Source organism: Acanthochromis polyacanthus, chromosome 5, assembly GCF_021347895.1.
Source record: "Acanthochromis polyacanthus isolate Apoly-LR-REF ecotype Palm Island chromosome 5, KAUST_Apoly_ChrSc, whole genome shotgun sequence".
NCBI lineage: Eukaryota > Metazoa > Chordata > Actinopteri > Pomacentridae > Acanthochromis > Acanthochromis polyacanthus.
Window position 1 is genome coordinate 18,723,437 of NC_067117.1, and position 26,629 is coordinate 18,750,065.

The window sequence follows — 26,629 nt, forward strand, 5'->3', positions numbered from 1 at the left end:
AGCAGACCTAGGTGTGCTATCAGCATCTGCACTGTGAATGGTTGACAGCACACTAAAGTTAGCTGCAGTGCAGGCTGGGATATCATCTTTCATTTCCTTCTCTGTGTAAAGATATTTGATTAAGTTCCTCTTTCAAAAGTCTGTGTTAAGACTGAATACCTGTCTGTTACGCAATGCTCACATCTGTTTTGTAAGACAATCCTTTGTGCTGTTCCGACAGAAGACAGATTAATGTAAACAGCAGTCAGCAGTGGATGGTAAGACCTTCTCATCCCCCAATATGAGTTTAAACAGGACAGTTTTCTTACAATCCTCTGGTCTTGAAACTTTACAATCTGTGCTACTAGAAGTCTGAAATGTTTGCATTTAGGATTCTATCATGATGACATTATGGCTAACATGAAACGTTATCAGTGTATTATCAGTATATATCAATAATTTGAGGGAGGTCACATGTATAATATCTTTTGATATGTTTTTTAATCACATTTTTGGAGCCTCTTTTTTGACATATAAGTTAATTTGTAGTCTGATTAGATAAAGCTGGAACTTCCTCAACTCTGGAACATGTATCATTTAAAACTCACGTATTTACATGTCCATTCACTGGACCCACTTTCTTTCAAATGCAGTTCTCAAGAAATTCTAATGAAATCATGTGAAAACAGCTCAGGGCATCAGCAACTGAAAGTGCGCCATGGGGCCAAAAGTCAGCATGTCAACCTATGAAAATGCTGCCATCCTCTGGTGAGCTCTGACTCGGTGGATATTCCCCTTCCTACCCCACATCATGACAAAAGCATCGCAAAATTTATGAAATTGTACAAGGGGCTTGAGGATTTCATATCTCTGACTTGTCGAGTGGTGGCGCGAAAACTACGTGTTCCAAAGAATCGGTTCACATTTACGCACCAATCTTCGAATTTGAAATCGACATTTGTTTGATTGCATCTCGATCCCGGAGAGTGGAGCATTGGCACGCCACGACTCCAACTGGACACTTCTCTGGGCTGCACCAGAAAACCCCCGTACAGCTCCCTCACCAGGTCTCCACGGGATCCGTGTTTTGCATCGCTCCTCAATTTGCATTTCTTCCTCAGATTTTCCGTGCGACGGGTTCAGCCGCTCGAAACCAGCGGGCGCTTCACGGCTCTATTGTGCGTGCGCCTCCATTTCCAAAGCAATACGCGCAGAGAAAAAAACCTCTGGAATTCTTGAATGATGTTGCCGAAGCTCAACGAGCGGGGAAACTGAGGACATTTTGATTTACTGTTATTTCTGTTGCGTACCTACGAAGACAGACACGTGTCTTCGGGGTAAACAGAAAGGGCTAGGTCGTGCCAGCTGATCGCACATTTTTTTCCCCTTTTGTTTATTGCAGACGACCGGGTTCAAGCTTGGCGACGAGCTATACATTTCAGTTTGTGCGCCTTGGTGATAAAGACGCATTTGGAGATGTCGGAAGTGCTGCCTTTCAACGAAGAAAAAATGAGTCATTATGGAAATGAGGGCGACGAGGGACACCTTTCCTTCACCTGTCGTCTTCAAGACACCAACAACTTCTTCAGTGGCTCACAGAATAAACGTCCTCCGAAACTCGGACAAATAGGCAGGAGCAAACGGGGTAATTGTATAATTAAGGCGTTTTCGCCTGTATGGTGATTGTGGTGAATGCGCACATAGGTTGTAGTGTACCATGATAAAGGATGTTTCCCTGTGAAGCCAGATCGGTAACACAGGTGCCTTGGCATGATCTTCATTAGAATGAAAGATCAGAGAGAAAGTCTTGTTTGCATGCAGTGCAATGTCTTAGTTTTTAAATATTCTATTCGCATTGCAACACAACTTGGATGCGCAGTGCGTGCTGTTAAATGCTTTCTGAACGATGCTCAACAGAGTTATGCTGAATGTTCCCTTGAATGGATGTATGATTGAGGTTTAAATGCTGTGAAATTCAGATTTTTGTAACTGCATGGTAAATCCAGCTTGGTTGTGTGCCTTCTATTGTGTGTTCTGCATTCCTAATGAATCCCATGAGATAGCCCTTGAAATCTGAGGCACACTTATGGTAGCACATACATGTACAGACAGACAGACAGACACAGTTACATGTACAGTAGTGCACAGACACTACATGGCAAATGGGCAGATATTTAATTACTGCACCTGTAGGTGCACAGCAAAGACACGCACGTATTCACTCATGCACATTCCAAAAATGTGCATCTGATGCAGATAGTCACACTCGTGGTTATCTTTGTCTTTTTGCATGTGTTCACTTTCTAACGCATACGCACATCACTTCTGCTCATGCAGCTCAGCTCTAATGATTGTGGGCTTTAATGCCCTCCTGTCAGTCTGTGAATTTTCAAGACGCCACACCAAGATGAGCCCCCCTCATTAACTCTCTCCCCCTGTCATCCACAGTTGTGATCGAGGATGAGAATGGCGACGACGAACAGAAAAATGGAACAGAGAAGACCCCGGCAGAGGCTTAGAGCGCTCGGCTCACCACCCCCCAAAAGACACTCTTGAAATTTTTTATGGCGATATTTACCAGTTTTAATCCAAAGACACTGTATATAAGCACTTTCTCTCATGTGGCAGCAAGCAGCACTTCCACACCCTCCTCTCCCAGTCAGTCATGACCGTTCGGATGACACACACTGACAGGGGTGGGAGATGGCAGCAAAGGAGACCCCCAGGTGGACCCCCCAACACACACGCACGCACGCACGCACGCACACACACACACACACACACACACACACTCATGCACGCATGCACCCAGAGCCACACGCACAGACATACACGCCCTCGATTACAGGGTTTCGCCATAAATCCAAACATGGGAGAAGACAACAAGGGGGGGCGACGAAGGCGACGCTGTCGAAATGCAGAAATCAGGGACAGGATACAGAAGTAAATCTAATATAAAAACTAAAGCACACAATTCTCCTATATCTTATCAATCTTATCAACCATTCTTTCTGCTCTTCATTTTGATCGAGGGCAAATGAATAACAGAGTTTGTAAATATGAAAAGGGTAGCTCATATTTTCTTGCACAAAGTGGGAAGTGGTGAACTGCTTTGTTCTGTGTTAAAGACTTTATTATTGGTCCTTTGGAATATGTCTTTTGCAGTGACTTAAGACCAGAGGGAGTGTTTTTCTGTTATTGTTTTTGTATGTTGAGAAAACTTTGAGCAAGTGAGAGTGATATTTTTGTTCACTTAACAATTCTCGATGTTGCCTGAGTGTTTTTTGTTACCATACTTTGCAGCTAAGGAGTCATTTATATACAGTGTACCTCCCACCTGTTTTTAAGCTTCCCAGGCTTTCACCTGGATTGGTTGATACTGTAACTTGACTGTACACACCCTATTGATAAAACTATTTATATTGCATTGTGCATTATTGTGTGTGCCAAATCTCATGAGGGATATACTGTACCGGACTACTTGTTCTTTTTTGTGCTTTATACATTTACTCATTCAGTTCAGTCGTTTTATTGGGTTGCCATTTTTTAGGGCTCTTTCTTAAAACACTGAAATACCAACTCATGCATGGCAAATATGAAATCATGCATGCATGGCAGAAATTCTGAAACTCTTGTGTATTCTTGAAGCACCTCGTATACAGCTTTGAATGACAAACCTCGAGAAACAGTCTTAATTCTGCGTTGTACTGTACGATTCACACTGATTTGTACAGTGGCCTAATATCTTGTAATAAAGATTATGACAAAGTACTATTTACTGTTAGTGTTGATTGTGGTTTACAATAAGGAATGATGTACTCGATGTTGCTTTTTGTTTTTTAAACTGTTTTAAAAACTGTAGCAAAAACACAAAAATATAGTTTTGTATCAGAAAGATGAAGACAATAGCAGATAGCCTGGCTTACTTTTGGACATGTTCCTTGTACAGTTTCTCCTGTTGTTATTGGATTGACTAACTGGCTGCCAAGGAAGGTCAAGTCAGCATTTTCCACTGTGAGGAAGTAGCATCCCATTCCTTGGAAAGATCAGATATGGAAGGAGACAGAAATGGGAAGAATGATGAGCAAATAAACCCATCAAGAATCTGAAATGCACACTTTGCTCTGATTTGTTTTAAGGAGAGTGGAGACGTTCTGCTCGGACAACTGCACAACAGACTCTCATTAAGTGCTACAGTACTGCAAATGATTTTGTGGGGAATATGTACACCACTGCTTCCCAATGCAATAAATGTTTGTTTGCATTTAAAATCTCAGCTTCTCTCTTTAATCAAGTCCTGCCTTTAACTCTGATGCCAGAGACGTAAATGGTGCAGGGGCACTGAGGCATGAGGAACACTGATGAGACGTGACATTTCCAGCTCTGCTGTGGTGACTAAATGATTCATGTTGTGTGACGAGCCTCTGTCAGTGTACAACATCTTAAACCCCAACTGCCTGGATGTTTGCTGGGAACACATACATGCAGCTCTATGTGCACACACACACACACACACACACACACACACACACACACACACACACACACACACACACACACACACACACACACACACACACACACACACATAGGCACTCGCATGTCCGTTTCAGCTCCAACTGCAGGCGAGACTAACATATTGCTAGTCTCTCTCCCTCCCCATCTTGACAGACATGAAAGGGGCTGCCTGCGCCGGGTACCATGGTAACAGATGCACCTTGCACTCGATGGGTGCTGCGGAGGGTTTCGGTGCAGAATAGTCTTCCCTGAGCCTCGGCTTGATACCATCGCTAGCTTTAATGGAATGTTCTCCATTCTCTTATCTCTGCCCTCTTCTCTCAAGACCCCTTATTCACTCAGTGGCGTGACCGCATTATCCTGCCAAAATAGTCCCTTCTTCCAAGACGGCAGTCAACCATGACAGTGGTGCCTACTGCAGTAGCAACCTATCCCCTCACATAGGATCAGAGGATGTTACATTTAGTGAGTAATGGTTTATGATTGTCTATGTGGTGGATCCTTTCATCCAAAATGATGCAGTGAAAGCTGCATGTGATGAGATGGACTCAGCTTGGCTCTGCTCAGTCTTAAAACAGGCTCATGTGCTTTTCACACACAGCCAAACCTGTGAGGTTTGATGATATTATTGTCAGGGCAAGACAAAATAGATAAATGCCACAGCAGACCTACAACAGATCAAAGCTACAAACGCAATTATGCTTACTCTTACTCACTTTTAAAGCTGTAATTTATGCTGAATGTAAACCATTATTTGCTCTTCAATCAAGTCGAGGGAGCACTGTTGTTTAGTTTATTTTTCTTTCCCTGTGTTTGCCATTTCATCTTCATATTTTTATTACATTTTCTAGTCCCCAGCTTGCAGAATTTTGCAGTGTTTGCAACAGAACTGCAATCCAGGTAGTAAGAGCTTATCGTAAATCTCACCTCCAAAGGCAGATACACCTTTAACTTCTTAGAGGTAGAAGAGTAATTGCCAGCATTTGTCTTTTTTAGCAGAAGTTGGGAAAGGAAGAGTGGATTTTCTAGGCAGCAGACGGTGGTCAACAGAGTCACAAAGATGCCTTAGAGTCAGATCAATGAATTACACAAACTGCAATATAATGCCACATCCCACTAAACACAACAACAAAGTGCCTAAGGCAGATAAATGACATTAGTAAAGAAGGAAAATGTGCTAATATTTGAACACACACAAACAATGGAAGGTTCCCCCAAACTGCAGCATCGAAAAATCATCAAATCTGACAGTTTAAACAAATACTGATATGAGTTTCATCAGAGTGAAGAATATAAAGTTTCTCCTTTAACACTACAAATAGTGTGACTGATATGCATTGCTGACATGAAAAACAATCTTTGTATTGTTTGTTTTATTATAAAAAACACACAAATATATCAGTGTCTGTCTCATCTGACAAGTGGCTCATTATTAATAGCTTCATAAAGATTTTATGATTTATCTTTTAAGCTTCACGTTCTTACGGGAAAACTGAAGATAAACTTGATTCTTGTCAAAGTTACTTTCCCTCTAAAGGACATTTAGATATACTGTACATGTCCTTCTGAGTACCGCTAGTTTTTAGAGACAATCTGTCATGGAGCTCTAAGATTCTTTACAAATAGTGAGGCCTTCTCAAACAAAGCAGGCTGCCAGCACTTGGGTCAGCTGTTTCTTTTTAACCTTTTACAGATTAAAGCTCTGAATGATATTCATCTGTGAAGCTGTTCTTGTTTTACAGTCAACTCATATATGGGAACATAGAACAAAAGTTGAATCACTTAAGTTGTGGGCCCGGGCTTTCTGTATCATTATTCTTCTTCAGTCTCCAGTTTAAGCAAATATGGCTGAGTTAGTCCAAAAGTATAACTTGCCATTGTGCAGCATAGAGTAGTTTTACAGTGTTTAAACGGAGCGGTAGTTGAGTTGGTACGCTTGAGATGCCACGAGTTGAGATGAGTGAGACAAGAAAGAGGCAACAACTTTGTAGGTAGATCTGCACATTCTAGAAGAAGTAACGGTGCCGAGTTAAGTCTCAGTCATTTTAAGGCAAAAAGGGAGCTTCTAAATATGTAGTTTTGATAACCATAGATGCTACTTTAGGAGTTTAATTAATCACTAAAGAGATTTAGATAAAGACTTATCCTCTTCTTGTCAATCTCCCACACAACTGAGAGCCATGTTGTATCTGTCATCTCAACAGAAATCCTTGTATTCCCAGCTATAGTTAAGATCATATAGTGTACTATGTGCAGCTTACATAACTAATATTTATTGCCAGATAGCCATGACGTGTCTTGAATTCAGATTCAGCATATTTAGATACCAAGTCCAACTGCTGCAGTCAGACAGAGTTGCAGCAGATCGAAGCTCAGACTTTTCCTGTGTGGCCCTCGCTAGAAGACACTTTACAATAAACAGATCCTCCATTACTGTCATTAATGTGGCGAGAAGTTTCATTTAATCACTTACTGTTTGGATAATATTGTGGAAAATGGGTTCTGTAGTGAGCACTCACGAGGAAGTAATCACCAGCGCTGTGAAAGGGGGCAGTTGAAAGTCAAACTCTGGATAGCTGCTGGTTACATAAGCTCCGACAGGTGTAGGAGCAGAGGTAGGAAGAAGGAGACGAAAGAAGAAGAAGAAGAATAGCATCATGAAGGATGGAAGAAGACAGAGATAATCAAGCTGGAAAGATTGGGAAGAGGGTATTCACGGGGCACTGACATAGGGGTAAAACCACACCCTACAAAGTCACTGTTAGCTACACACACACCACATAGCACACACTCCAGACTGTCTTGTCTGATTCTCGCACAGTGGAAATTAGGCTCCTCTCCACCAAACTCCTGAATCTGACCTTTGTTTCTGGCAATTGCCGTGACCTCACACACTGAACCGCTCACTGAGAAAACCACCCTCTCTCTTTTTGTTGGTGTGACTCAATGGGCTTTATATGATGCAGTGATAAAATGTGTACGGCATGCAAATGGATGAGGCAACATTTGCATTTCATTCCACTGCATGTAAGCATCTTTGCGGTTACGAATTTATGTATGTATTCTAATTTCTTGTGAGTGTACACACACAAACGTCTGTGTGCACACATGTCTACATGGCGGGTGAGCTCGTTTGGCATTGGGGTCAGGTATTCCCCTGCTGATTGGGACTCTGCTGGGGATTCACAAGGACAAAATGCTGATAGAAGAGGAAAAAGGAAATGCAGTCCTGCTTGGAACAATAAATAAATATCAATTTTGACGTCGCACCGGACAATTCTGTGTTCCTGAGAAGAGGGTTTTACGTCACTTTTTTTCCCTTTTTGTGATATGATGGTAAAAGCCGCTTTGGTTGCATCTAAATCCTGATTACGGATGACGTCAATCTTTCAAGCAAGTTTGCTCTCAGATATCGGTCCAGCTTTTAGTCGTCACCACAAGCCTGAGTCCCACCCAAATTCTGGCACTGTGGATATTGCCCCTCACGCTTTGTTATTAAAGGTCCAGGTCTAACAGATGGGTCTGTCAGTGCAGGGTGATGTAGAAATTAAAAAAAAAATGAGCAGAGAGCCAAAAATTCAGAGATGGAAGTACCCCCTCTGCATTAACATTTGACACTCTCTCTTGCTGCTTTGCAACGAACGTGCTGGAGAAAGGGAGGAGAAGGAGGAAGGGCGGCGGGCTGGCAGCCTGGATGAGAGTGAGAGAACGGCACGAGATGGAGATGAGGAGATAAGAGAGATGGCGAGCCAGGAGAGGAGGAGGAAAAGAGAGGGATAAACAAAAGTGAGAGTGGAGGTAGAGAGAGGAAGAGAGACAGGGGCTCAATATGATGAAATGAATGCCAGGGAGAAACAGTTCAGACCCACCAGATGGTTACTATAGCAACCACATTCCCCAGTCTCTCTCTCTCTCTCTCTCTCTCTCTCTCTATCTCTCACTCTCTGTCTCTCTGTCTAGTTGCTTTGTTGCTGCTTTAAGTCTGTGGAGGGAAACCAACGGCTGCGAGAGACAGCTTTTTACATTTTGGTGCAGTGGCATCATAAGGCTTTAAAACCAACTTTGCGTACTTGTGTGCTCACTTGTATGCGCTGATTATGTGTTGGTTTTTTTTGGTGTCGTCACAAGCTAGTTGTCTTTTTGACTACTTATTTGACTGCTTAACGGCTTTCCTTCATGCAACAGTTCCCCCACAAAAGCCTATGTATGTTTAAGTGCTGGGAATACATTACCGCACAATGCACCAGTGCAGGGTCAGGAACAGTTCAAGAAAAAGGCAACCACGAGAGTTGTTGGTGACCTCAATCAATGCCATGTTTTACCTCTGACCCCTCCTTAATCACCAACACACAGGCATACAAAAAATGTAGGATTTGTCTCGCAAAGTGTCCATTGCCGAAAACACCGCAGAGAGATTGAAATGCTACGAGTGGTGTCTTCAAGCTCAGCAGCAGAGCGCTACAGTTTCATACACAGAATGGGCATCGGATGTCTCCGTCGAGATCGTATTAGCCCCTGCGATGAGCAAAACCTCCATTAAACACACTCACGAGCATATGCACGCTCATGCACAAATGCAGCCTGGCACCATGCATGCACGGCGCCCTGCACACACTCAGACACCAGCCGGGAAATATCCAAACTGGGATACACAACAAAGGGAAGAGCTCGCAGGCCCCCCAGCTAATCTCATGCATGGAGATCATTTTCAAAACAGAACAAAATGGTGGGCCATCTCTCTATGGCAGAGTGGGTCTCCGCAGGGCCCCCGGGGCGGGATGGCATGTAACTGTGTACGCGTGCCTCTTGAATAAAAGATGCTGACCTAGATGGAAATCCGCCATTGGTCACTTAATTTGTCCTACATGCGTGATTGGCTCAGGCCCAAACACACAGTATAGCGGTCTAATCGTCCGAGCACAGTGGTGGTCACGTATGTGTACCATCTTGCGAACATGTCGCAAACTTTTTTCCTGCCGGTTTGCATAGAAATATAGTGCTAAAGACCAAAAAAAAAGATTAATATGGATACAGGGGTAAGAACATATACAGCTATTGTATCAGTACTTTGTGCTTATTTTCACATCAGTGTCTTTGTAGTGAAACTGTCTGCTGCTCTCTGCATCCACCACATTAAATGCTCAGTTCCTCACCTCTGGGGCTTTATCCTCCATACATCTTCAAAGACAGATTTATAAAAGAAAACATGAGAGGCATATTTTAGCCGCTCCTTCATCAACTAACATTACACAGCTCACTGATGCAGATTGTATTCATGCAATGTGCCAGTGCCGGACCACGTGGGACTAAACATAGTACGTATGTCTGCAGGTCTGTGAGCATGAATGAGCCCAACTGAAAGGGTATTTTGTATCAACATTGTACTGAGCCCTTCTACATTATTGATATGCAATTTGACTGCCCGCCATCAATAAATTATTAAGGAATTGAAAATTGTTGAGCCGCGGCTTGACAGCCTTGAAGCTCTTTGGCCTCAGTAGATGAATGAACATGGCCGCATGATTGCCAGTGACTGTTGAACTTCGAGCTGCATGAGCAAATGAGAAGTCGGCTTAATCCTTTTTCAGGTTTTTCAGAGAACTCAGGGCTATTTAGCTCCCACCATGTGTTATGTAATAATCCAGCTGTTTATTGAGTGAATTGGTTGGGTTTAGTTAGAGCTGGGTCCCCCCTGGAGAAAGGAGGGAGGCTGCATCCAGATGCTCAGCCAAACTTGGGACTTAAAGTGTGCTGGATCCTGGAGGCTGAGTCAGAGTGGAACATACTGATTCTTCCATCTTACCTTTCTCATATCTTGGCGATAAATCCATCTACCCAGCTGATCTGTAGTATGAGTCACTTGAAAAAGTGCAAAGTACTTGAATGGAACACGGCAGCATTTCTTTGGAGAGAGTATTCATAAAACTGAGGTGGGCTACAACATGAAGCTGAGATCTGTTGATTCAAATAGATAATAACCCTGCTTAAATTATTTCTCCTAGTTGAAATTCAATAAAGAATCCCTTCACCTAAAATGCACAGAATTGTAGCTACTGCTTTTAATGGCCAAGCAGCCTTTTTCTAACTGTACATGTCCTGTTATTGACATGCCAAACCAGAATTAGGTTTTTTTTATTTGTCAGTGGTCTCTTTCTGTGCATTTTATTTAAGATACTGAACAGATTTCCAGAGGAGAGAATTTTAGTCCTTCACTGAAACCCCAAAACTCCCCTCTGACTTTCTCTTAAGATGCCTAAATGTTTGTTAAATCAACAGATTCAGCTCTCTTTGATGGCACTGTGTGTCAAGTTTTCCAGTGTTTGATAGTCTTTCCAGGCATTTATTCATTTTTTTCCCTATGGTCCATTAAATTTGTGATTTGTGCATCATTATAGACACACAATTTAAAATTCTATCTGACACATTCTGAATCTTCATAAACTTTAGGCTCACCTCTTGAATTTAAAAAAGAGATGTAAATAAGTTTTTAAGTAACATCACTGCTTGCAGGAAGTTAAAATTTAATTCAGGATTAGCAATAAAAATGGAATTTTAATCCATAAAAATGCCTACGTTGTGTCCAAGGAACTTATTTGCGTCATTGTCTTATAAAACAAAATAAACAGAAAGACACTGTTTATGAAAAATGTAAAATACATGCGTTAAAAGTAAATGGTGATGATTCATTACTGATTGGATTAGATTTTATTCTATTAAACACACAGTAGTTTGTCAAACACTATATACAATATACAAAAGCTCTGACAACAGCAAGCCGTTGTCTCCACATTGAAATTCCTTGGTGATGTCCACTCTGCACCATCAGCCTCCCTGGCTAAGCCTCAGGAATACCAACCAGCTGTCACCCCCTTCCTCTCTCGCTCTCACCCTATTCTTTTCGCCCTATCTCATGCTATCTCACTTTCTCTCTCTTTTTCAGTATGCTCTCTCTTGTTGACAGAAAACAAGTGCTGCATCACCATTTTAATTCTGGCGTGGGTGTGCAGGTTCAGTTTTTTTTCTTCATGCTAGAGATGCATGGAGCAAGCAGAGAGGAGCTGCACAGAGTGAAGGATCAGGGGTATGAATCTTAATGACTTCTACCAGAAGAAAGTGGAGAGACGAGGTCCAGGGAGAATCCGCCCTTAATCTCCATTTCTCCCCCTCTGCTTGTCTCTCCATCACCTATGGACCTGTGCATACAACTTGTCGATGTTTACAGGATTTGTCTCCCTTTGATTCTGATTAATTAGCTGCCAGTGGACACCCAAACGCTGTCATGTTAAAGACAAAAGCGAACAAAGCAAAGGAGACAGACTCCAGCTGCTGCATAGTTTTACATGTGGCATTGCCTTCACTACACAGTCACAGGCAGCTCTTTTGCTTAATGGGACCGTGATAGAGCCACACTGAGAGGGATGAATATAATAATTAGAGGTAGCAATGTGTGCGTGACTACTAGCTTTTCACTAATATTCAGACTATCAAGTACTGTAAGGAGCAGACCTACAACCAGCGGCAGGGCCCTGACAAACTCATCTAATGAGAAAGGAAGGTATTGCTATATGTGTGTCTGTTCTTCACCTTGGTCGTCCACAAACATTCAATCCAATCTACTCCACACTTGGCTGGTGTGTTGCTGGGGACCTGAGGAAGTGCAGTGCATAGTGTGAAGTTGTTTAGCTGAGTAATACTCATATTTTGGCTGAAAGCTTGCTTTCTGTTACGCTCTCACAAACAGCCTGTTTTCAGTGTATTAAAGATGGATGTAAACACAGTGACAACAAACCATGGTTTGTGGAACAGCATTTTCAAGGCTGGAGTTTGTAATTTCACCGTCACCATCTTGGTCTTTCAGAACCATACATGATGAGCAAGAAGTAGATGTGATTAAAAACTTGAGGACACATTGCACCCCATTCAGTAGCAACTTTCAGTTACAAGCGTAGCCACATGAGAAAGCATACCGGGCTTTGTTAGGTATTTTACTTTAATTGGGACTATAATTCAGAAAATGTACATCATGCTGCATTGAGGAGACTTCAAACTTGAGATTGAGACTGTACATTCATGCAGAAAATGTTTACTGAGGAAACAGATCAAGTGAAAAGTAGGGACAGTTTCTGACTTCTTTACAGTCTGACTTTCTTTGGTCATTAGATGAGTCGCCCCCTGCTGGCCTTTGGAAAGAATTCAGCTTTAAGAAACGTATGCACTGGCTCCACTTTTCACATTTGGATGCCACAGTCATCTTTTGTATGTCGTCAATAGTTTTCACTAACATCCTCAGTGTGTCTTTAGGACCTGGAGTCAACAAGCGGAAACGTGACACAAACTGAACTCCGGCAATATCAAACATATTACCACTCGATGTGATGTTGCTTTGGATGCTATTTTTAGAAACTATCAGTTGTCCCATTGTCTGTTTTATCACTGAAGTGGTTATGTGAGAGTAAGTGACAAATAAAAGTTGAGTTTCTGTTGGATTATTTAGTAGTGGTGGGCTCATGTAGCATTTGCTCGGTCTCACAGGCTCACATCATTTATTTACAATAAACCACACTTACTCTGTTTAATGAGCATATTCTTCACTATCATCTCTTAAAGACCGTAACTCTGTGTGTGATGTGTGTGTTTGCATTAGCGCTAATCTTCAGGCTCATTTTTAGGTGTTCTAGTGACGCACATGGAAAACTGCATGTTGTAAACAGGCACTGCACTAGTTTACTCTAAATGGTTGTGTACACAGACTTTTATGTACTGGAGAGGTTTTTTGTGGTTGTGGTGCAGCCCCTTAGTTTCATTGAATGAACATATATTTTCTTTAGACAAGAGTCTATGATCTAATCACTATCAATCAGAGCGAGCCCTTTTGCCCTTTCAAAGAGACAAAACCCCACTGCACAGACTCAGGTAAAAAGCACATGTCATGGAAGAATCTCCCTGTCCTGCACAGAGTTCAGAGCCCAACTTCCCCCCAGCATATTTGGGTCAAAGTAGAAACCCAACTGAGAGCCAGACCTCATCACCATCAGGTGCTACACCACACTAATTCTCCAGTAGCTTAATGGCAGTCAGGTTCTAAAGTGTTATGGGAAGCTTTCAGATAAAGTGGATTCTATAAAAGCAGCATATTCTAGTGTATAAAGGAGATATTCCTTCCCAGTAACTGTCCAAAACCTACAGATATTCAACCTCTAATTATGTTTAACAACCAAAACCCCAAGTACAGTGAATACTGGACCTATACTAAACTGGTTGTATGCAACACCTCTCTCCTAATCTCGCTAACATCTGCTAAACTTAACCAGATAACCGCCAGACAAGCTGAAAAACTTTTGAGACATCAAAATCTATGAAAAAAATAAGTAGACATGTATTCCTGCTGTAATGTCTCCTGTCTTTCCAGAGCTGTCATTCTGCACCAGCCCAGTTATCGCCCCAGAGTCTCACCTTTCCCCATCATCTGTCAGCAGAGCAGCTCCTCAGCCCTCTCATGTATAGATTAGTCAGTACTTTCTCTGTTACTAAATCATCTAAGGCTGTTACCTCTTGTTCAGTTCTGCTTGTGTGTACTTGTTACAGCTTCATGGCCGCCTGTTGCCTTCTGTCTGCATGCATTGTAGCCCTTATTGCAAGAACAGCCTTCTGTTTTGCCATAACTTTGCCATGCTACCACACTGTTAATGCCTCTTCAGTCTGCAGTTGGGTTCACTGTTATCTTATATCACATCTGTCGTAGTCAGCCAATCTCACTGACCAAGAATGGATCTGCATTTTTTTTCACTAATTGTGTCCAATAAGCCATTTTTGATTGTTACGATGAGGTGCCTTCAGAATGGAAATAAACTGTCAAATGATTTAAATTTGATACAGTCCAACACTTTTATATTTGCTTCCAAAGCTGAGGGAACATCTGACTGCTGCTGAATCGCTTGTTCACCCTTTCATAGTTCAGAAACTCCTTGAGGCGATGCATGAATGATTGAATGAACTGAATAAATTTTTTATTTTTGTGTCATCATTGAAATGGACCATCCCACATGGGATTACATGACACATGATTATAGAAACAACGACCCCCAGTAGGTGACATTTAGGTTCCAAATAAAAATAAGTTATTGTTGAATTCCTGATACTTTGCATGTTCCTAAAGAAAGTAAGCAAATATGTAGACCAGTGCAGTATAAAAGGAACCTACGCAAACTATGCAAAACATTTTTGTGTTCATACATTGTCCATGTGATGTGAAAAAGCGAGCATAAGTCTTTTTATTACTTGAGAGCTTTCCATCATAAGCAATCATCATCATCAATATAATGTCCAATGTTTCCAAGATGTAGTGGTCAAATACAACATGTCAGTTATGAACAACTCATTTTCTTTATTTGATAGCTTGAAAGAGAAGTACTAAAAATGACTATAGAGTTTAAATGTCTCTCATGAATGCTTGTTTTATCTCCTCTACCTTCTTTTTCTCCTTAAATTCTCATTTAACAGTGTTTTTTTTTTTTACTATTTATTGCATCGTGTTTCAAATTTTTACTGAAGACTGATCATCCTTTTACCTGAGGACACAAGTTCAAGGTGTGAGTGAGTGTGAGTGTCCTGCTGAAGTGTTCCTGTCTAAATTTATGGAGAATGTAAGTGCGTATATAAGCTGCCTACACAAACACTGACAGCCTGTAAATGTATAAGCATGGAGGAGTGTTTAAGTGATCTAACATTATGTATTCGTGGGCGTGCGTGTTCGTTTTTCTTCAGATTGTTCACCCTGTGACCACTCTACTTTGATATCCTTTCTGTCATATTCAGCGCTTGAAATGAGTCCTTATGTGGCAATACAAAGTCCTTCTCTGTGTCTCTTCCAAATTCTCTGGAGACCTCAAACCTTACTTTTACTCTTTCAGTTGCCATGGTTACCTACGGCGAGGCAGCTGATTGGAGGCAACAATAAACTCTGCTCTTTCAAGCCTTTGACAAATTTGTCTCCAAACTGGCGATCTAAGAGGCTGGCTGCATCCCCTCCAACACGCTGGCACACACCCACTAACGCATGAACACACGCACATGTACGCAGACAAACTTGAACAGACGCACACACGGGGCAGGCGTTGCATGACAACAGAACAGAGATCAATGTAATCTCCTGCAGCACAGTCCAAAGCCACTGTCATCATCTATCTATCTTTCGGTCACAATGGAGCAGGAAAAATTTGTGAAATCAATTCTGAATTCAATTAAGTAGCAGCCAGCCACAGCAGTCCTACTCCAGAGGTGACCCCGAGTGCTCCTGCACGGTCCTTAGTGGAGGCCAACTCTGGTTGATAGCCTAGTTTCCACTAAAGCGCCAAACTGGGATAACTGTGCTGCAGTGCTTAATTGTGCAACAAAGGATATAATTGAAAATTGCATCTAACTCAACCAAATGTAGAATTAGCAGTGCTGTCTTGAGCACTTAAAAATAGGGAAAGTTTGAGTTAAATTACACGACTGATCTTACGCTTATTATCTACTATGAAGCTATAACTGACAGCAAGTTACAACACCAACCATGTCTTTTTCTTGTTTCATTTCCTGCCATGTCTATTCTATCTACCAGAATAAGGTTAACATTTTATAACAATAAAAAACAGAAATACATTAATTAAAAGCAGACTTGGCTATACTAGAAAAATGCACTGGAAAAATAAAATTCTTATTTAGAAAATAGCTTAAACAAGTTTGCTATTTTCACCACACCGGCAGATTGTTCAACATGCTGTGAAAATCTAAATTATTGTTGGAATTTTTAAAAATAAATCCACAGTTTCTGTTCAAGTCTGTGCCGCTGGATTACTGAAGAAGATTTTAGAAACTAATGACAAATCCTGGTGAACTTTTTAACTGTGGAATGTAAAGCTAAAACTCAGACCATCACACTGGAATTAACAGAAGGCAATAGCCTAAGGAGAACTTCCTTTAGAGATGTCAAAAATATGGCAAGCTTTTTTAGCCTATAACCTATAAAAACTGCAGAATATTCATTTAATCTAGAAAAAAACAATGAAAATAGAGAACCAGCTATTCTAGCTTTGTACAAAACAATTAAAACTTCACTAACACACTATATCAAGTTAGTTTAATCCTAATGAAAACCAAAGAGTAGGAACAAAATGCCGGGGCAAACCATTTTTATGGCAATGGGCAGAGAGTCAGATTAAGGAAAAGTCTTGTACATAGCCCCTGATGATAAATTTTTTGGACACTGCCTGTCTAATTGATCTCTGGTTTTTAAGTAAAACTGAGATGGTTGGCTACTAGAGGAGCTTGACATTAAAATGTTATCAGTCGTCTCACTTTATCTAACTCCCCGCAAGACAGTAAATAATAGCCTGAAGCCTCAATTTAACTTTAAGCAGCCATTTACCACCCATGATCCTTAAACTAAACCAAATCTTAAAAACTTTCATCCATTTACAAATAAATTAAAAGTCTTCAGAGTCCAAGAATTAAAAACAAACAAAAAAACAAAACTAAAAAACAGATTTGTTAATGGGTCAGTTCCATTTAAATGTTTTTGGGGGAAATCTAGTTTTGGTCGTTCTATGTATAAACACCCAGATTTGTTGTTTCATCAAATGTCAAACTGGTTGAGCATGCTGTTTAAAAACTGCAATGATTTACACTTTCAAATGGAATTTGTGGTATCCTGGAATCCAGCTTCTCTCACTCACGACTGCTTGTTACTCTTTAATGATGATGATTCAGTGGTTGCATCACAGCACTTCATTCACACTCCTGCAGTATCTATCTATCTATCTATCTATCTATCTAGAATTTCCTCCCTCATTATTCTGATGAGGCTGTCGATAATGACCCCAACTCAGTTTGATCCATGGAGACCAGATCAGAGGAGAGGAATGGTATTTTCATTTTTAAAATAAATGAGTTACTTGGATGAGAACTTTGAAGCCAAAGTCTTCTTTTTCTGAAACATACACTGCATTACCAATTCACAGAAGGTTCCCTGATATAAATGTGTATTTCATGGTTACAGTACTGAACTGAAAATGTGGTAAAACTAAACATCAGTCTCACTTTAAGGGATCCAATCAATTTATCTCAGCACATCTAAGTGCTGTGGCGGTCTTCCAGTGCTCTGGGTAAACCTCTAGGGGGAGTGAGGCAGCCAACACCAAATCTCCCAGTTAGCAACATTATATATAACTTGTGTTGGTTTGATTATATTCTAACTGATTAAGGAACATTCGAGATAAAAGCACAATGTCGACTGAAATATTACAGTTATTAGATTCAGATATTGTCCCGAAGAGCAGGTTAGAAAAAAAATGGTGGAACATCCTGAAAGAACCTTCCAGTTTTAAATAATTTATCCAGTGTATCACTGATGTATATTACCAAATAAATGCAAAATAAAATATGCTGAGATGTAGGAAAGCAATTTCAATAAGCTGATTTCTATAAAGGGAACCGGAGCCCAGATGGTTGAGAGTCTATTTTCTGTGACACCTGGTTAGTAATACTAACTGTATCCATATTAAGAAAAATAAAAGTGCCAACTGAAACAGAAAATTAGTTCTCATAGATACTATAATAAAAATAACTATTTCTTCAAATGTAAGATTTCGCAGCATTTTTGGCTCACTTCCATTCTCCCACCAAACCATGTAAGTCTAATAAGAATGAATAACATGTAGGACTTTACACAATTACATAAAGTATGTGAAGAACAATCCCCTATATAAAAAGGTGCTTCAGCTGGCGATGGTGCTTTGAATAACCAGAGACCTTCTAAAGTAACGTTGAAGAGCAGGTGGACTGACCAGCCACTTGCTCTTGCTTGGCTTATAAATAAAAAGAGCTGCAGCATATTTGTTGACAGTGTGTGTGTGTGTGTGTGTGTGTGTGTGTGCGTGTGTGTGTGTGCGTGCGTGCGTGCGTGCGTGCGTGCGTGAGTGCGTGCGTGCGTGCGTGCGTGCGTGAGTGCGCGTGTTCAGATTTTTCTATTCCACAGTCAGGCAAATACGTTATTTATTAGTCGTGAGTCTTTACAGAGCAGTTTGGCTCCCTCCACAGGCTCTGCAGTACAGTGTTTCTACAGGTTTTACTTACAGTCTGTTAATATTTACCAAAATGGACCAAGATAAGTTTCTGAAATGGCACACATTTATTTATTTATTTATTATTTATTTATTTTTACATCCAAGAGCCAGTCATTCTTGAGACTTTCTGTTTTCTGGGTAGGAACCTCCTAGAGCTGGGAACTATTATTTTCCGGCACTTGTACTCTCCCGGGCCACGTAAATGGTTGCACAGTTGTCCAGAATCGGGTTCGGCACGCCATTGTGGAAAACAGTTACTTTCAGATTATTGACCCTACAGTCCGAGCTATTATTTTTAGTTGACTTATCACGAGTATATTAATTACAGAAGAAACTGACCCACAATGGCTACGGACTCCTGGGCGCAGGCAGTGGACGAGCAGGAAGCAGCGGCGGAATCGGTGAGCGTGAACTTACGCAACACGAGCTAACCTAACCTGTTGTTAGCATATTTAGAGGATGCTTTGGCCTGCTGTGCCACAGTGTAAATGAAAATTATGTGTCCATTTTCAATTTCGACTGTTTGAAGTGTTCGGCGAGGGCGCTGTCAGTGGTTAAACAGGCTCCTGTGGCCGTTCAGTTTCGTTAGCTTGTAAATCGAAACTACCGGCTTGGCGTCAGAGCTAAGTTTTAGTTAGCAGGAGCTGAATTGCTGCGTGCTCACTGATCTACTAGCTTTAGCGCTTAGCAGGCTAGCAGGTAAATGATGCAAGAGGCTCCAGAGTAGCTGCACTGACCAAGAAATAGCCACGACCGAGCCCGGCTTTAGTCCCTCTAAGACAAATAATAAAATGTTCTCATGTTGTCACTTACAGATCGGCAGCCTTCAAATAAAAGATAAACCAGAGGAAAATGGTGAGTGCATGCAGCTGAAATGGTGGTTAGGATGCAATATTCAGAAATCAGTAAGCGCAAAATAGCTTATATTCCTATTATTTATTGCAGGCACGGCTGCAAACGCAACAGACTCCAGCAGTGGAGCTGCAAAGTCAGAAGGTGGAGAAGGCAGCAAGTCTACAGATGACGATGACAAAGGTGAGCAATTTATTGTTTACATCCTTTAAGAAAATATTCATTAACCTGTAATATATCGACATTCTAAGAGGCTCATAAGATGCTTTGCCATATCACTTGTTGTTTCAGAGGACAAAGCGGCGCAGTCACTGTTAAACAAGTTGATCCGGAGTAATCTTGTCAATAATACAAATCAAGTGGAAGTTCTTCAGAAGGATCCAAACTCCCCACTCTACTCTGTCAAGTCATTTGAAGAATTGCGACTGTGAGAGAATCTATTTTTCTATTTTTCCTGTTACCACACAGTAAAATGGGAATCATGCGTCACACCATTAATTGTGGAGTATGCAGTTCTAGTCTGATATTTTTGTCAAATTCAGTGCACATGTCTTCGCTGTCCATTCATTTGGCTCTGTTAAAGGGGAACAAAAAGTGGTCAACACACTGTTTTAGATTTTCCTGTGCACATTCTTGCTTGTGCAAAATACAGGTGCTTTCTGTTAGTCCGTGTAATTATTACCTATTGCACTGTAATAAGTCATTTATGAAGTGTGCACACAGACACCAAAATAAGTTTACAAAAAAGTGAGCAGGTGGTCTTAGAAAATCTGTTAAAAAAAAAAAAAAACTTTGCCCAAGACGTGACATTTACCCTTTTCCTCCCTCTTGCAGCAAACCACAACTGCTTCAGGGAGTGTACGGTATGGGTTTCAACCGGCCATCCAAAATCCAGGAAACTGCCTTACCTATGATGCTGGCTGAACCGTGAGTGTACTTTACACTTTCTGTACATCGTGTGGAGACTTCTAGCAAACTGTTGTGTTTCTAGACTCACTGAAATTCCTCACACCAAGAAGTTACTGAATAACTTAATAATTAAAATTAATTCATTTCCCTCCTGTCTGTAGTGGGAAACCTGTCTGTAGTACCAAACACTTTTTCACTGCCTGTACCTACAAACTAATCTCCTTTTTCCTCTAGTCCACAGAATCTGATCGCTCAGTCGCAGTCAGGAACAGGAAAAACAGCTGCCTTTGTCCTCGCCATGCTCAGCCACGTAGACCCTAACAACAAATATCCCCAGGTTGGCGTTCACTTTTCTCAGTAATCTTTCTATTCTGTACATTGCATTGACAGTTTCTGAATTGATAAATGTCACTTGCTTTAGACAAAATCCTAAACACTCCTCTCACATCCTCTTCATGTGTCCTTTTGTGTCTCACTCTAATTGTTTGATGCTGACAACTTAAGCTGACAGGCGATAGCATTGATGTTTTCCTAAATTCGGTTTTCTCTCTTTTCCCTTCTCTATCAGTGCCTGTGTGTTTCCCCCACCTATGAACTGGCACTTCAGACTGGTAAGGTGATCGAGCAGATGGGTAAACATTATCCAGAGGTCCAACTAGTCTACGCCATTAGAGGAAATAAATGTAAGATTTCTCTGCTTTCTACTGTGCAACATCTGTACTGTCGTAGATTGAATTGTTCCTATTGATAGCCTTTTGTGTTCACCTCATTCCTTGTGTGTGTTCCAGTGCAGCGGGGTATGAAACTACAGGAACAGATAGTTATTGGGACACCTGGTACCATGCTGGACTGGTGTGGTAAATTCAAGTTCATAGACCCCAAGAAGGTGAAAGTGTTCGTGCTGGATGAGGCCGACGTCATGATCGCCACACAGGGTCACCAGGACCAGAGTATCCGTATCCAGAGGTTAGTCTAAAAAATATATATATATAAGTCACTATCTGCTAATGGGTAAAATTAGATTTAGTATTTCAAAAAGTCATTTCTTAAGACTATTTTTCAGAAAATGGGCCTTAAAATTGTTTAGACAAAATAATAAAGTTATAATAGAAACAATTCCATGTGTCAGTTCTAATGATTTCTCGAGAAAAATAAGGTTTTATTTTCATAATCGATGAATAACGATGGTGCTGAGTGTAACAATTCCGATGAGCCAACATTTGGAGTTCACCTGCTGCTTTACAATTTATATTTGCCACAAAACAAACTTTATTCTGAAAAACATAGATATTGACCTACTAAAAACAAGTCTAACTAGATTCAAGAGCATATTTATTTAATAAAAAAGGAAAGGAAATTACAGCCCTTATGCGTGTTACTGCGTCCGTCAAAAAATCAAGTCGGCTGTCAGTCCGGATATCTCGACAAAAAACAGTACAACGAAACATTCTCTGCAATCAATCAACCCACTGAAATATTTCCGACTGAAAAATAAATCATTTGTGGCTAACAGCCCGTCTGTGATCAAAATATATCGATCATATGATAACAAGATCGCTGTCTGTCAAAAATTAACGTACATAAGACGTGGTGGTATCTGCTAGATGTATGGGTCCACGTTGATAGGCCATTTGTCAAAAACGTGCCTAGTTTACTATCTTTTCATATGTTTCTATTGTTAAGGCAATCATCAAAGAGTAATAAAATGTCCTTTGATTAATCAATAAAAGAATTTGAATTTCTAGATGATTTGTTACACATTTATTACTCCTTAGCAGATTTTGACTCCTATATAAGTTCTTGTAAAAGTGTTAACTGGTGCGCAGCTTCATATTTGACACCTTTGTCTAGATTAATACATTTTTAAGCTTGCTAACCTTGCTGCCCTGACCTCTCTGCTGCCCAGGATGCTTCCTAAAAACTGCCAGATGTTGCTGTTCTCAGCCACATTTGAAGACTCGGTGTGGCACTTCGCTCAGCGCATTGTGCCAGATCCCAACATCATCAAGTTGAAGAGAGAAGAGGAGACGCTCGATACCATCAAACAGTACTATGTGCTGTGCAACTGCAAGGAGGAGAAGTTCCAAGCTCTCTGTAACATCTACGGAGCCATCACCATCGCCCAGGCCATGATCTTCTGCCATGTGAGTTCATTCAGTTCACAAAAGATCTGTATTCAAAACGATGCCTCTCATATTGACCCGACAATTCCTTTCATCAGAACTTGCTGTTCTACAGTATTTGTTGCTGAGCTGTTTCCCTCTAATCCAGAAGTGAAAGAACAACTTGGCAATACTAGTTAACTTACTGGAATAGTTACTGCGTCATAGCACCTACAAGCTTCTGCCAAGGTGCAATTATCTTGTGACTCTTCCTGTAAATAGACGATTGTTTCCAAGTTATCTTTTCATTTATGATAAATTGTTACACAAGCACCTAGCATTCTGGTGAAGTAGCTACAGCACACCTTTCCTTCTGTGTGATCCAGACAAGGAAAACTGCAGGCTGGCTGGCAGGAGAGCTGTCCAGAGAAGGCCACCAGGTAGCACTGCTCAGTGGGGAAATGCAGGTGGAGCAGAGGGCTGCTGTCATTGAACGCTTCAGAGACGGAAAAGAGAAGGTCCTGGTCACCACAAATGTGTGCGCTCGAGGTAATGAATGACTAGTGACAAAATGAGTTGGCATCATGTGACCTTTAATAACCGATCGCATACAGAAAATGCATTCTCTTCATATTTATTCACAGCTTTGCACTCGAGAATGATAACTTTACAAATGTGGGGCAACTTCTGTATATGTGGATCAGAAAGAGAAACTTTAAAAAAAACATAGATCTTATGGATGTACACAAGTACAGCGACTGATATAGTTTTTGTCAGTACTGTTAGTGATATCATCAAGTATTAATCCAGGACAAGTCTTCCAGCAAGTGATATTTGCAACCAGTATATGTTTGTAGGAAAAATGAAAATTCCAGTGTTAAAATTTAGAATAATACTATCAAACTGAAATATAATATTACTGATAATCGGAAAGATGCTGAATATTGGATCCGATATTCAGTCTCTCGTACAATGCAGTCAAATTATTAAAAGAGCGGTATGAGTTTATTGCTTTACCTCTACTCCAGCCTACTGTATTTGAGGGAGAATTTACATTCATATTAGGTCTTTGTAGGTATTGTAGCCGTTTTTTGTCTGATATATATGTAAAAAGAGTTTCTGCTTGGTTCATTGGCATGTAAATTATTATTACATATAAATACAGGCATGTAGAGCTGAAACAACGCTGTTGGCATTAATTGTAAACTGCCCTGTTTGAGGTTCATTTTGAAAATTTACTGGAAAATGGAAGAATAATATAATTGTCCTACATACACACCTGCAGACCTGGCACAACAGCGACAGCTGGGATATACATGCCTACTTGTAATATCCTGTCATTCAGTGTCAGCATTTTTAAGACGGAATTGAAGCTCTGATGAAGCGTGTGAAATTCAAACCACTGTATGATGTGTGTTTCCTTGTAATATTTAATCTTTTTCACTGCTTGCTTTACATTCAGGTATTGATGTCGAGCAGGTTTCTGTGGTGATCAACTTTGACTTGCCGGTCGACAAGGATGGAAACCCCGACAACGAGACCTACCTGCACAGGATTGGACGCACGGGTCGATTTGGGAAAAGGGGATTGGCCATCAACATGGTGGACAGCAAGATGAGCATGAACATCCTCAACAGGATCCAGGAGCATTTCAGTAAGTCTGACGAAAGAATCACACGTGTTTCTACTCCCATCAGATCAAGTTTAAAGGCAGCATTTATTCCATCTATTTTTGGTCAAGTGTTGATCTGGTTAAAACCTTTAGGGAGATGGTGGCTTACAGTCATCAGCCAAATGCCGTCTCCCTAAATGACACCCCCTATAATCTATGATCTCTCCTCCTACAGATAAAAAAATTGAAAAACTAGACACAGACGATCTGGATGAAATTGAGAAAATTGCCAGCTAAAGAAAACGGCGTGAACGCATGAAGGACGCCGGCCCAACTACCCATCCCCTCTTCGCTCTCCAAGGACTGTATGCTCCTACAGTGTTTTATGCTTTTATCTTTTTTTTTTTTTAGCTGTTGGAGAAATGAGCAGAACCACAAACACAGCATATGTTTACATGTGGATATGTCTCCTCTCAGACAAATATTTTGTAAGTCTCTGGAACATACCCCATTTCACTCTTTGTACTTCTTTGAATAAAGTCTATGCGTTTATTGCTGTGTATTGTGATGCTGTAAAAGCAGGCATAGTTGACCTTTTTATTAAACACACATAGATTTTAAACAACACTTTTTAGTGTTTGCTGTAGTGGTGGCATGATACAATTCTATAAAGAGATTCACAAAAAAACCTAATAGAAAAATAAGCATTCTATGTGCCACAAAGTTTTTAATATTACAAGTAACCAAGTATAACTGAATGTAACCGTATCATGTGAACTATTACAGCTTTTTATTGTGCTTTGTTATAACTACCAAAACCGGTACAAAGGGTGAAATTGGGTATGCTGCTCTGAGTGGTAGTTTAATCATTAAGATGTGTAATTTTGATGGTGATGGTTGGGGTTTCAAGGGTCTATGCAAACTTATCAACCTGTGATAGCTATTATCAAATACTATCAACCTGTATTCTCGTGACACAAATTAATCCTGAAATAACCTCAGCTTTAGCATCAGGGTGTGTAGTCAAATGCCAAAACAGGCTGCCTAGAGTAATAACACACTACTAACTCCAAGTCATGGACATTTAGATGTTTGTGTTTAGCCAGTAATTAATCATGAGCCAACCACACATCTCACTCGCATGCTATTTATATCATTTTAAAACACCAAAATGGCCATTATCAGGACAGACGTGGCGCTGCTGCCGAGCATTAATCATTAGTCTTCTTTTTTTTTCTTTCATCTTTCTCATAAAATCTCATTTTGGTTCCAAATGTAAAACCATTAAGGTCTGATGTGATCTGTTTCCTTTGTGTCTCATTGTCCCACACAATCTTTTCAATCAGGGTCTCCAGTTGGACTATAGCTCAGCTACATTCTTCACCCAGACTGTGCTGTTATTAAGGATTGTGAGTTAAAAAAAAAAAACTAAACGCAATGCCTTCCTCAAGTGCATTATATATACATATGATTTTGTTAATATTTTAAGACATTGGGCTTAATGTTCTGACTAACACTTGAAATTTTGATTATATATTAATTATGGGCGTCTTTAGGATGTGTGAATTCTCTTCTTGAAACCAAATGCTGAATTGACTTGAGGATCAGAGGACCTATGCTAATCAGACTCACTGTGTTGCTCCAACATGGTCGCGTGGATAGAAAACATGTACTTGTGTACATATTTAAAATTTTATGTTAAAGAAATAGTGTTACTGAATTATTGAGTTTGTCACTTCTAAGAAGTGCAAAAAACATTCCTCGTGAGGTTCAATTTTGACAGACGCAGCACTTCGAATACGGTGAGCCTAAATCAGCTTAACCTCGCATCAGTTGGGTGACTGTACAAAATCAAGAAAATGTGTGATGTCTGGTGTATTTGATCAATGCGCTGGAACTTTAAGACCAGGGATTGGTCAGCCTGAACCTTCTACAAACCTCATCTGGCTCCCAGCGGCACAGAGAAGACTGCCGGTGGTTGTCCGGTTTTAATGGACTATTTATGGACAAACTTGCTGAAAATAATTAAACTCAGTGAACAGATGCAGCCAAATTAGAAGCAAGTGACAGTGTGTTGAAAATCCACATGGTCTATGAAGACTTTTTGGGTAAACAAGCAATGTATGCAGTTTTTTTTGGACATTCGGATGTATACATTATCAGTGAGAGTGTGTGTGCACTTTGTTGATCCATATTGTAATGCCACTGTATGAGAGCCATGGACACAAAGCAGTTTTGGCTATGGAACTTAACATTCTTCCCCACATGTTGTATACCTTGTTTGATAATACCGACAACCTACAAAACCCAGTTCACAAATGTATACATCGCCTAACCAGGCTTAAAGCAAGTTGTAACCTGAAGGTCATGTGTAGACAATGATAGGTTCAAGGTGTGTGGTTCTTCTGTAGCTGAGCTGCGTTCATGGACACAGTTATGTATTCTTAATATGTTGAATTAAAGGAACATGTAGATGTTCATCTGTATGGAGCCTCATGCTTTTTTAAGTGTGAAAATGTAATATCGATCACTGACTCACAGTGAAGCTGTTG

The 26,629-nt window shown here is 40.6% G+C and overlaps 2 protein-coding genes across 2 annotated transcripts; both read left to right on the forward strand.

Moving 5' to 3' along the window:
• The first annotated feature begins 769 nt into the window (after positions 1 to 769).
• camk2n1 (calcium/calmodulin dependent protein kinase II inhibitor 1) lies at positions 770 to 3,750 on the forward strand. The gene is made up of 2 exons (XM_022201428.2): positions 770 to 1,624; positions 2,428 to 3,750. Exons 1-2 carry the CDS (start codon positions 1,456 to 1,458, stop codon positions 2,496 to 2,498), a joined length of 240 nt encoding a protein of 79 aa, XP_022057120.1. The 5' UTR covers positions 770 to 1,455; the 3' UTR covers positions 2,499 to 3,750.
• Positions 3,751 to 18,776: 15,026 nt separating this feature from the next.
• LOC110956123 (ATP-dependent RNA helicase DDX19B) lies at positions 18,777 to 26,555 on the forward strand. The gene is made up of 12 exons (XM_022201429.2): positions 18,777 to 19,003; positions 19,418 to 19,457; positions 19,548 to 19,637; positions 19,746 to 19,881; positions 20,289 to 20,381; positions 20,598 to 20,700; positions 20,932 to 21,046; positions 21,152 to 21,329; positions 22,270 to 22,507; positions 22,852 to 23,014; positions 23,928 to 24,119; positions 24,313 to 26,555. Exons 1-12 carry the CDS (start codon positions 18,947 to 18,949, stop codon positions 24,372 to 24,374), a joined length of 1,467 nt encoding a protein of 488 aa, XP_022057121.1. The 5' UTR covers positions 18,777 to 18,946; the 3' UTR covers positions 24,375 to 26,555.
• Positions 26,556 to 26,629: the final 74 nt, after the last annotated feature.

What these genes read in the sequence shown, in the direction of transcription:
- camk2n1 (XM_022201428.2), top strand. Translation starts at nt 1,456, where the DNA reads ATGTCGGAAGTGCTGCCTTTCAACGAAGAAAAAATGAGTCATTATGGA. An exon ending in AATAGGCAGGAGCAAACGGG is followed by an intron (nt 1,625 to 2,427) that starts GTAATTGTATAA and finishes TGTCATCCACAG; the next exon opens with TTGTGATCGAGGATGAGAAT.
- LOC110956123 (XM_022201429.2), top strand. Translation starts at nt 18,947, where the DNA reads ATGGCTACGGACTCCTGGGCGCAGGCAGTGGACGAGCAGGAAGCAGCG. An exon ending in AGGAAGCAGCGGCGGAATCG is followed by an intron (nt 19,004 to 19,417) that starts GTGAGCGTGAAC and finishes TGTCACTTACAG; the next exon opens with ATCGGCAGCCTTCAAATAAA. An exon ending in CACAAATGTGTGCGCTCGAG is followed by an intron (nt 23,015 to 23,927) that starts GTAATGAATGAC and finishes CTTTACATTCAG; the next exon opens with GTATTGATGTCGAGCAGGTT.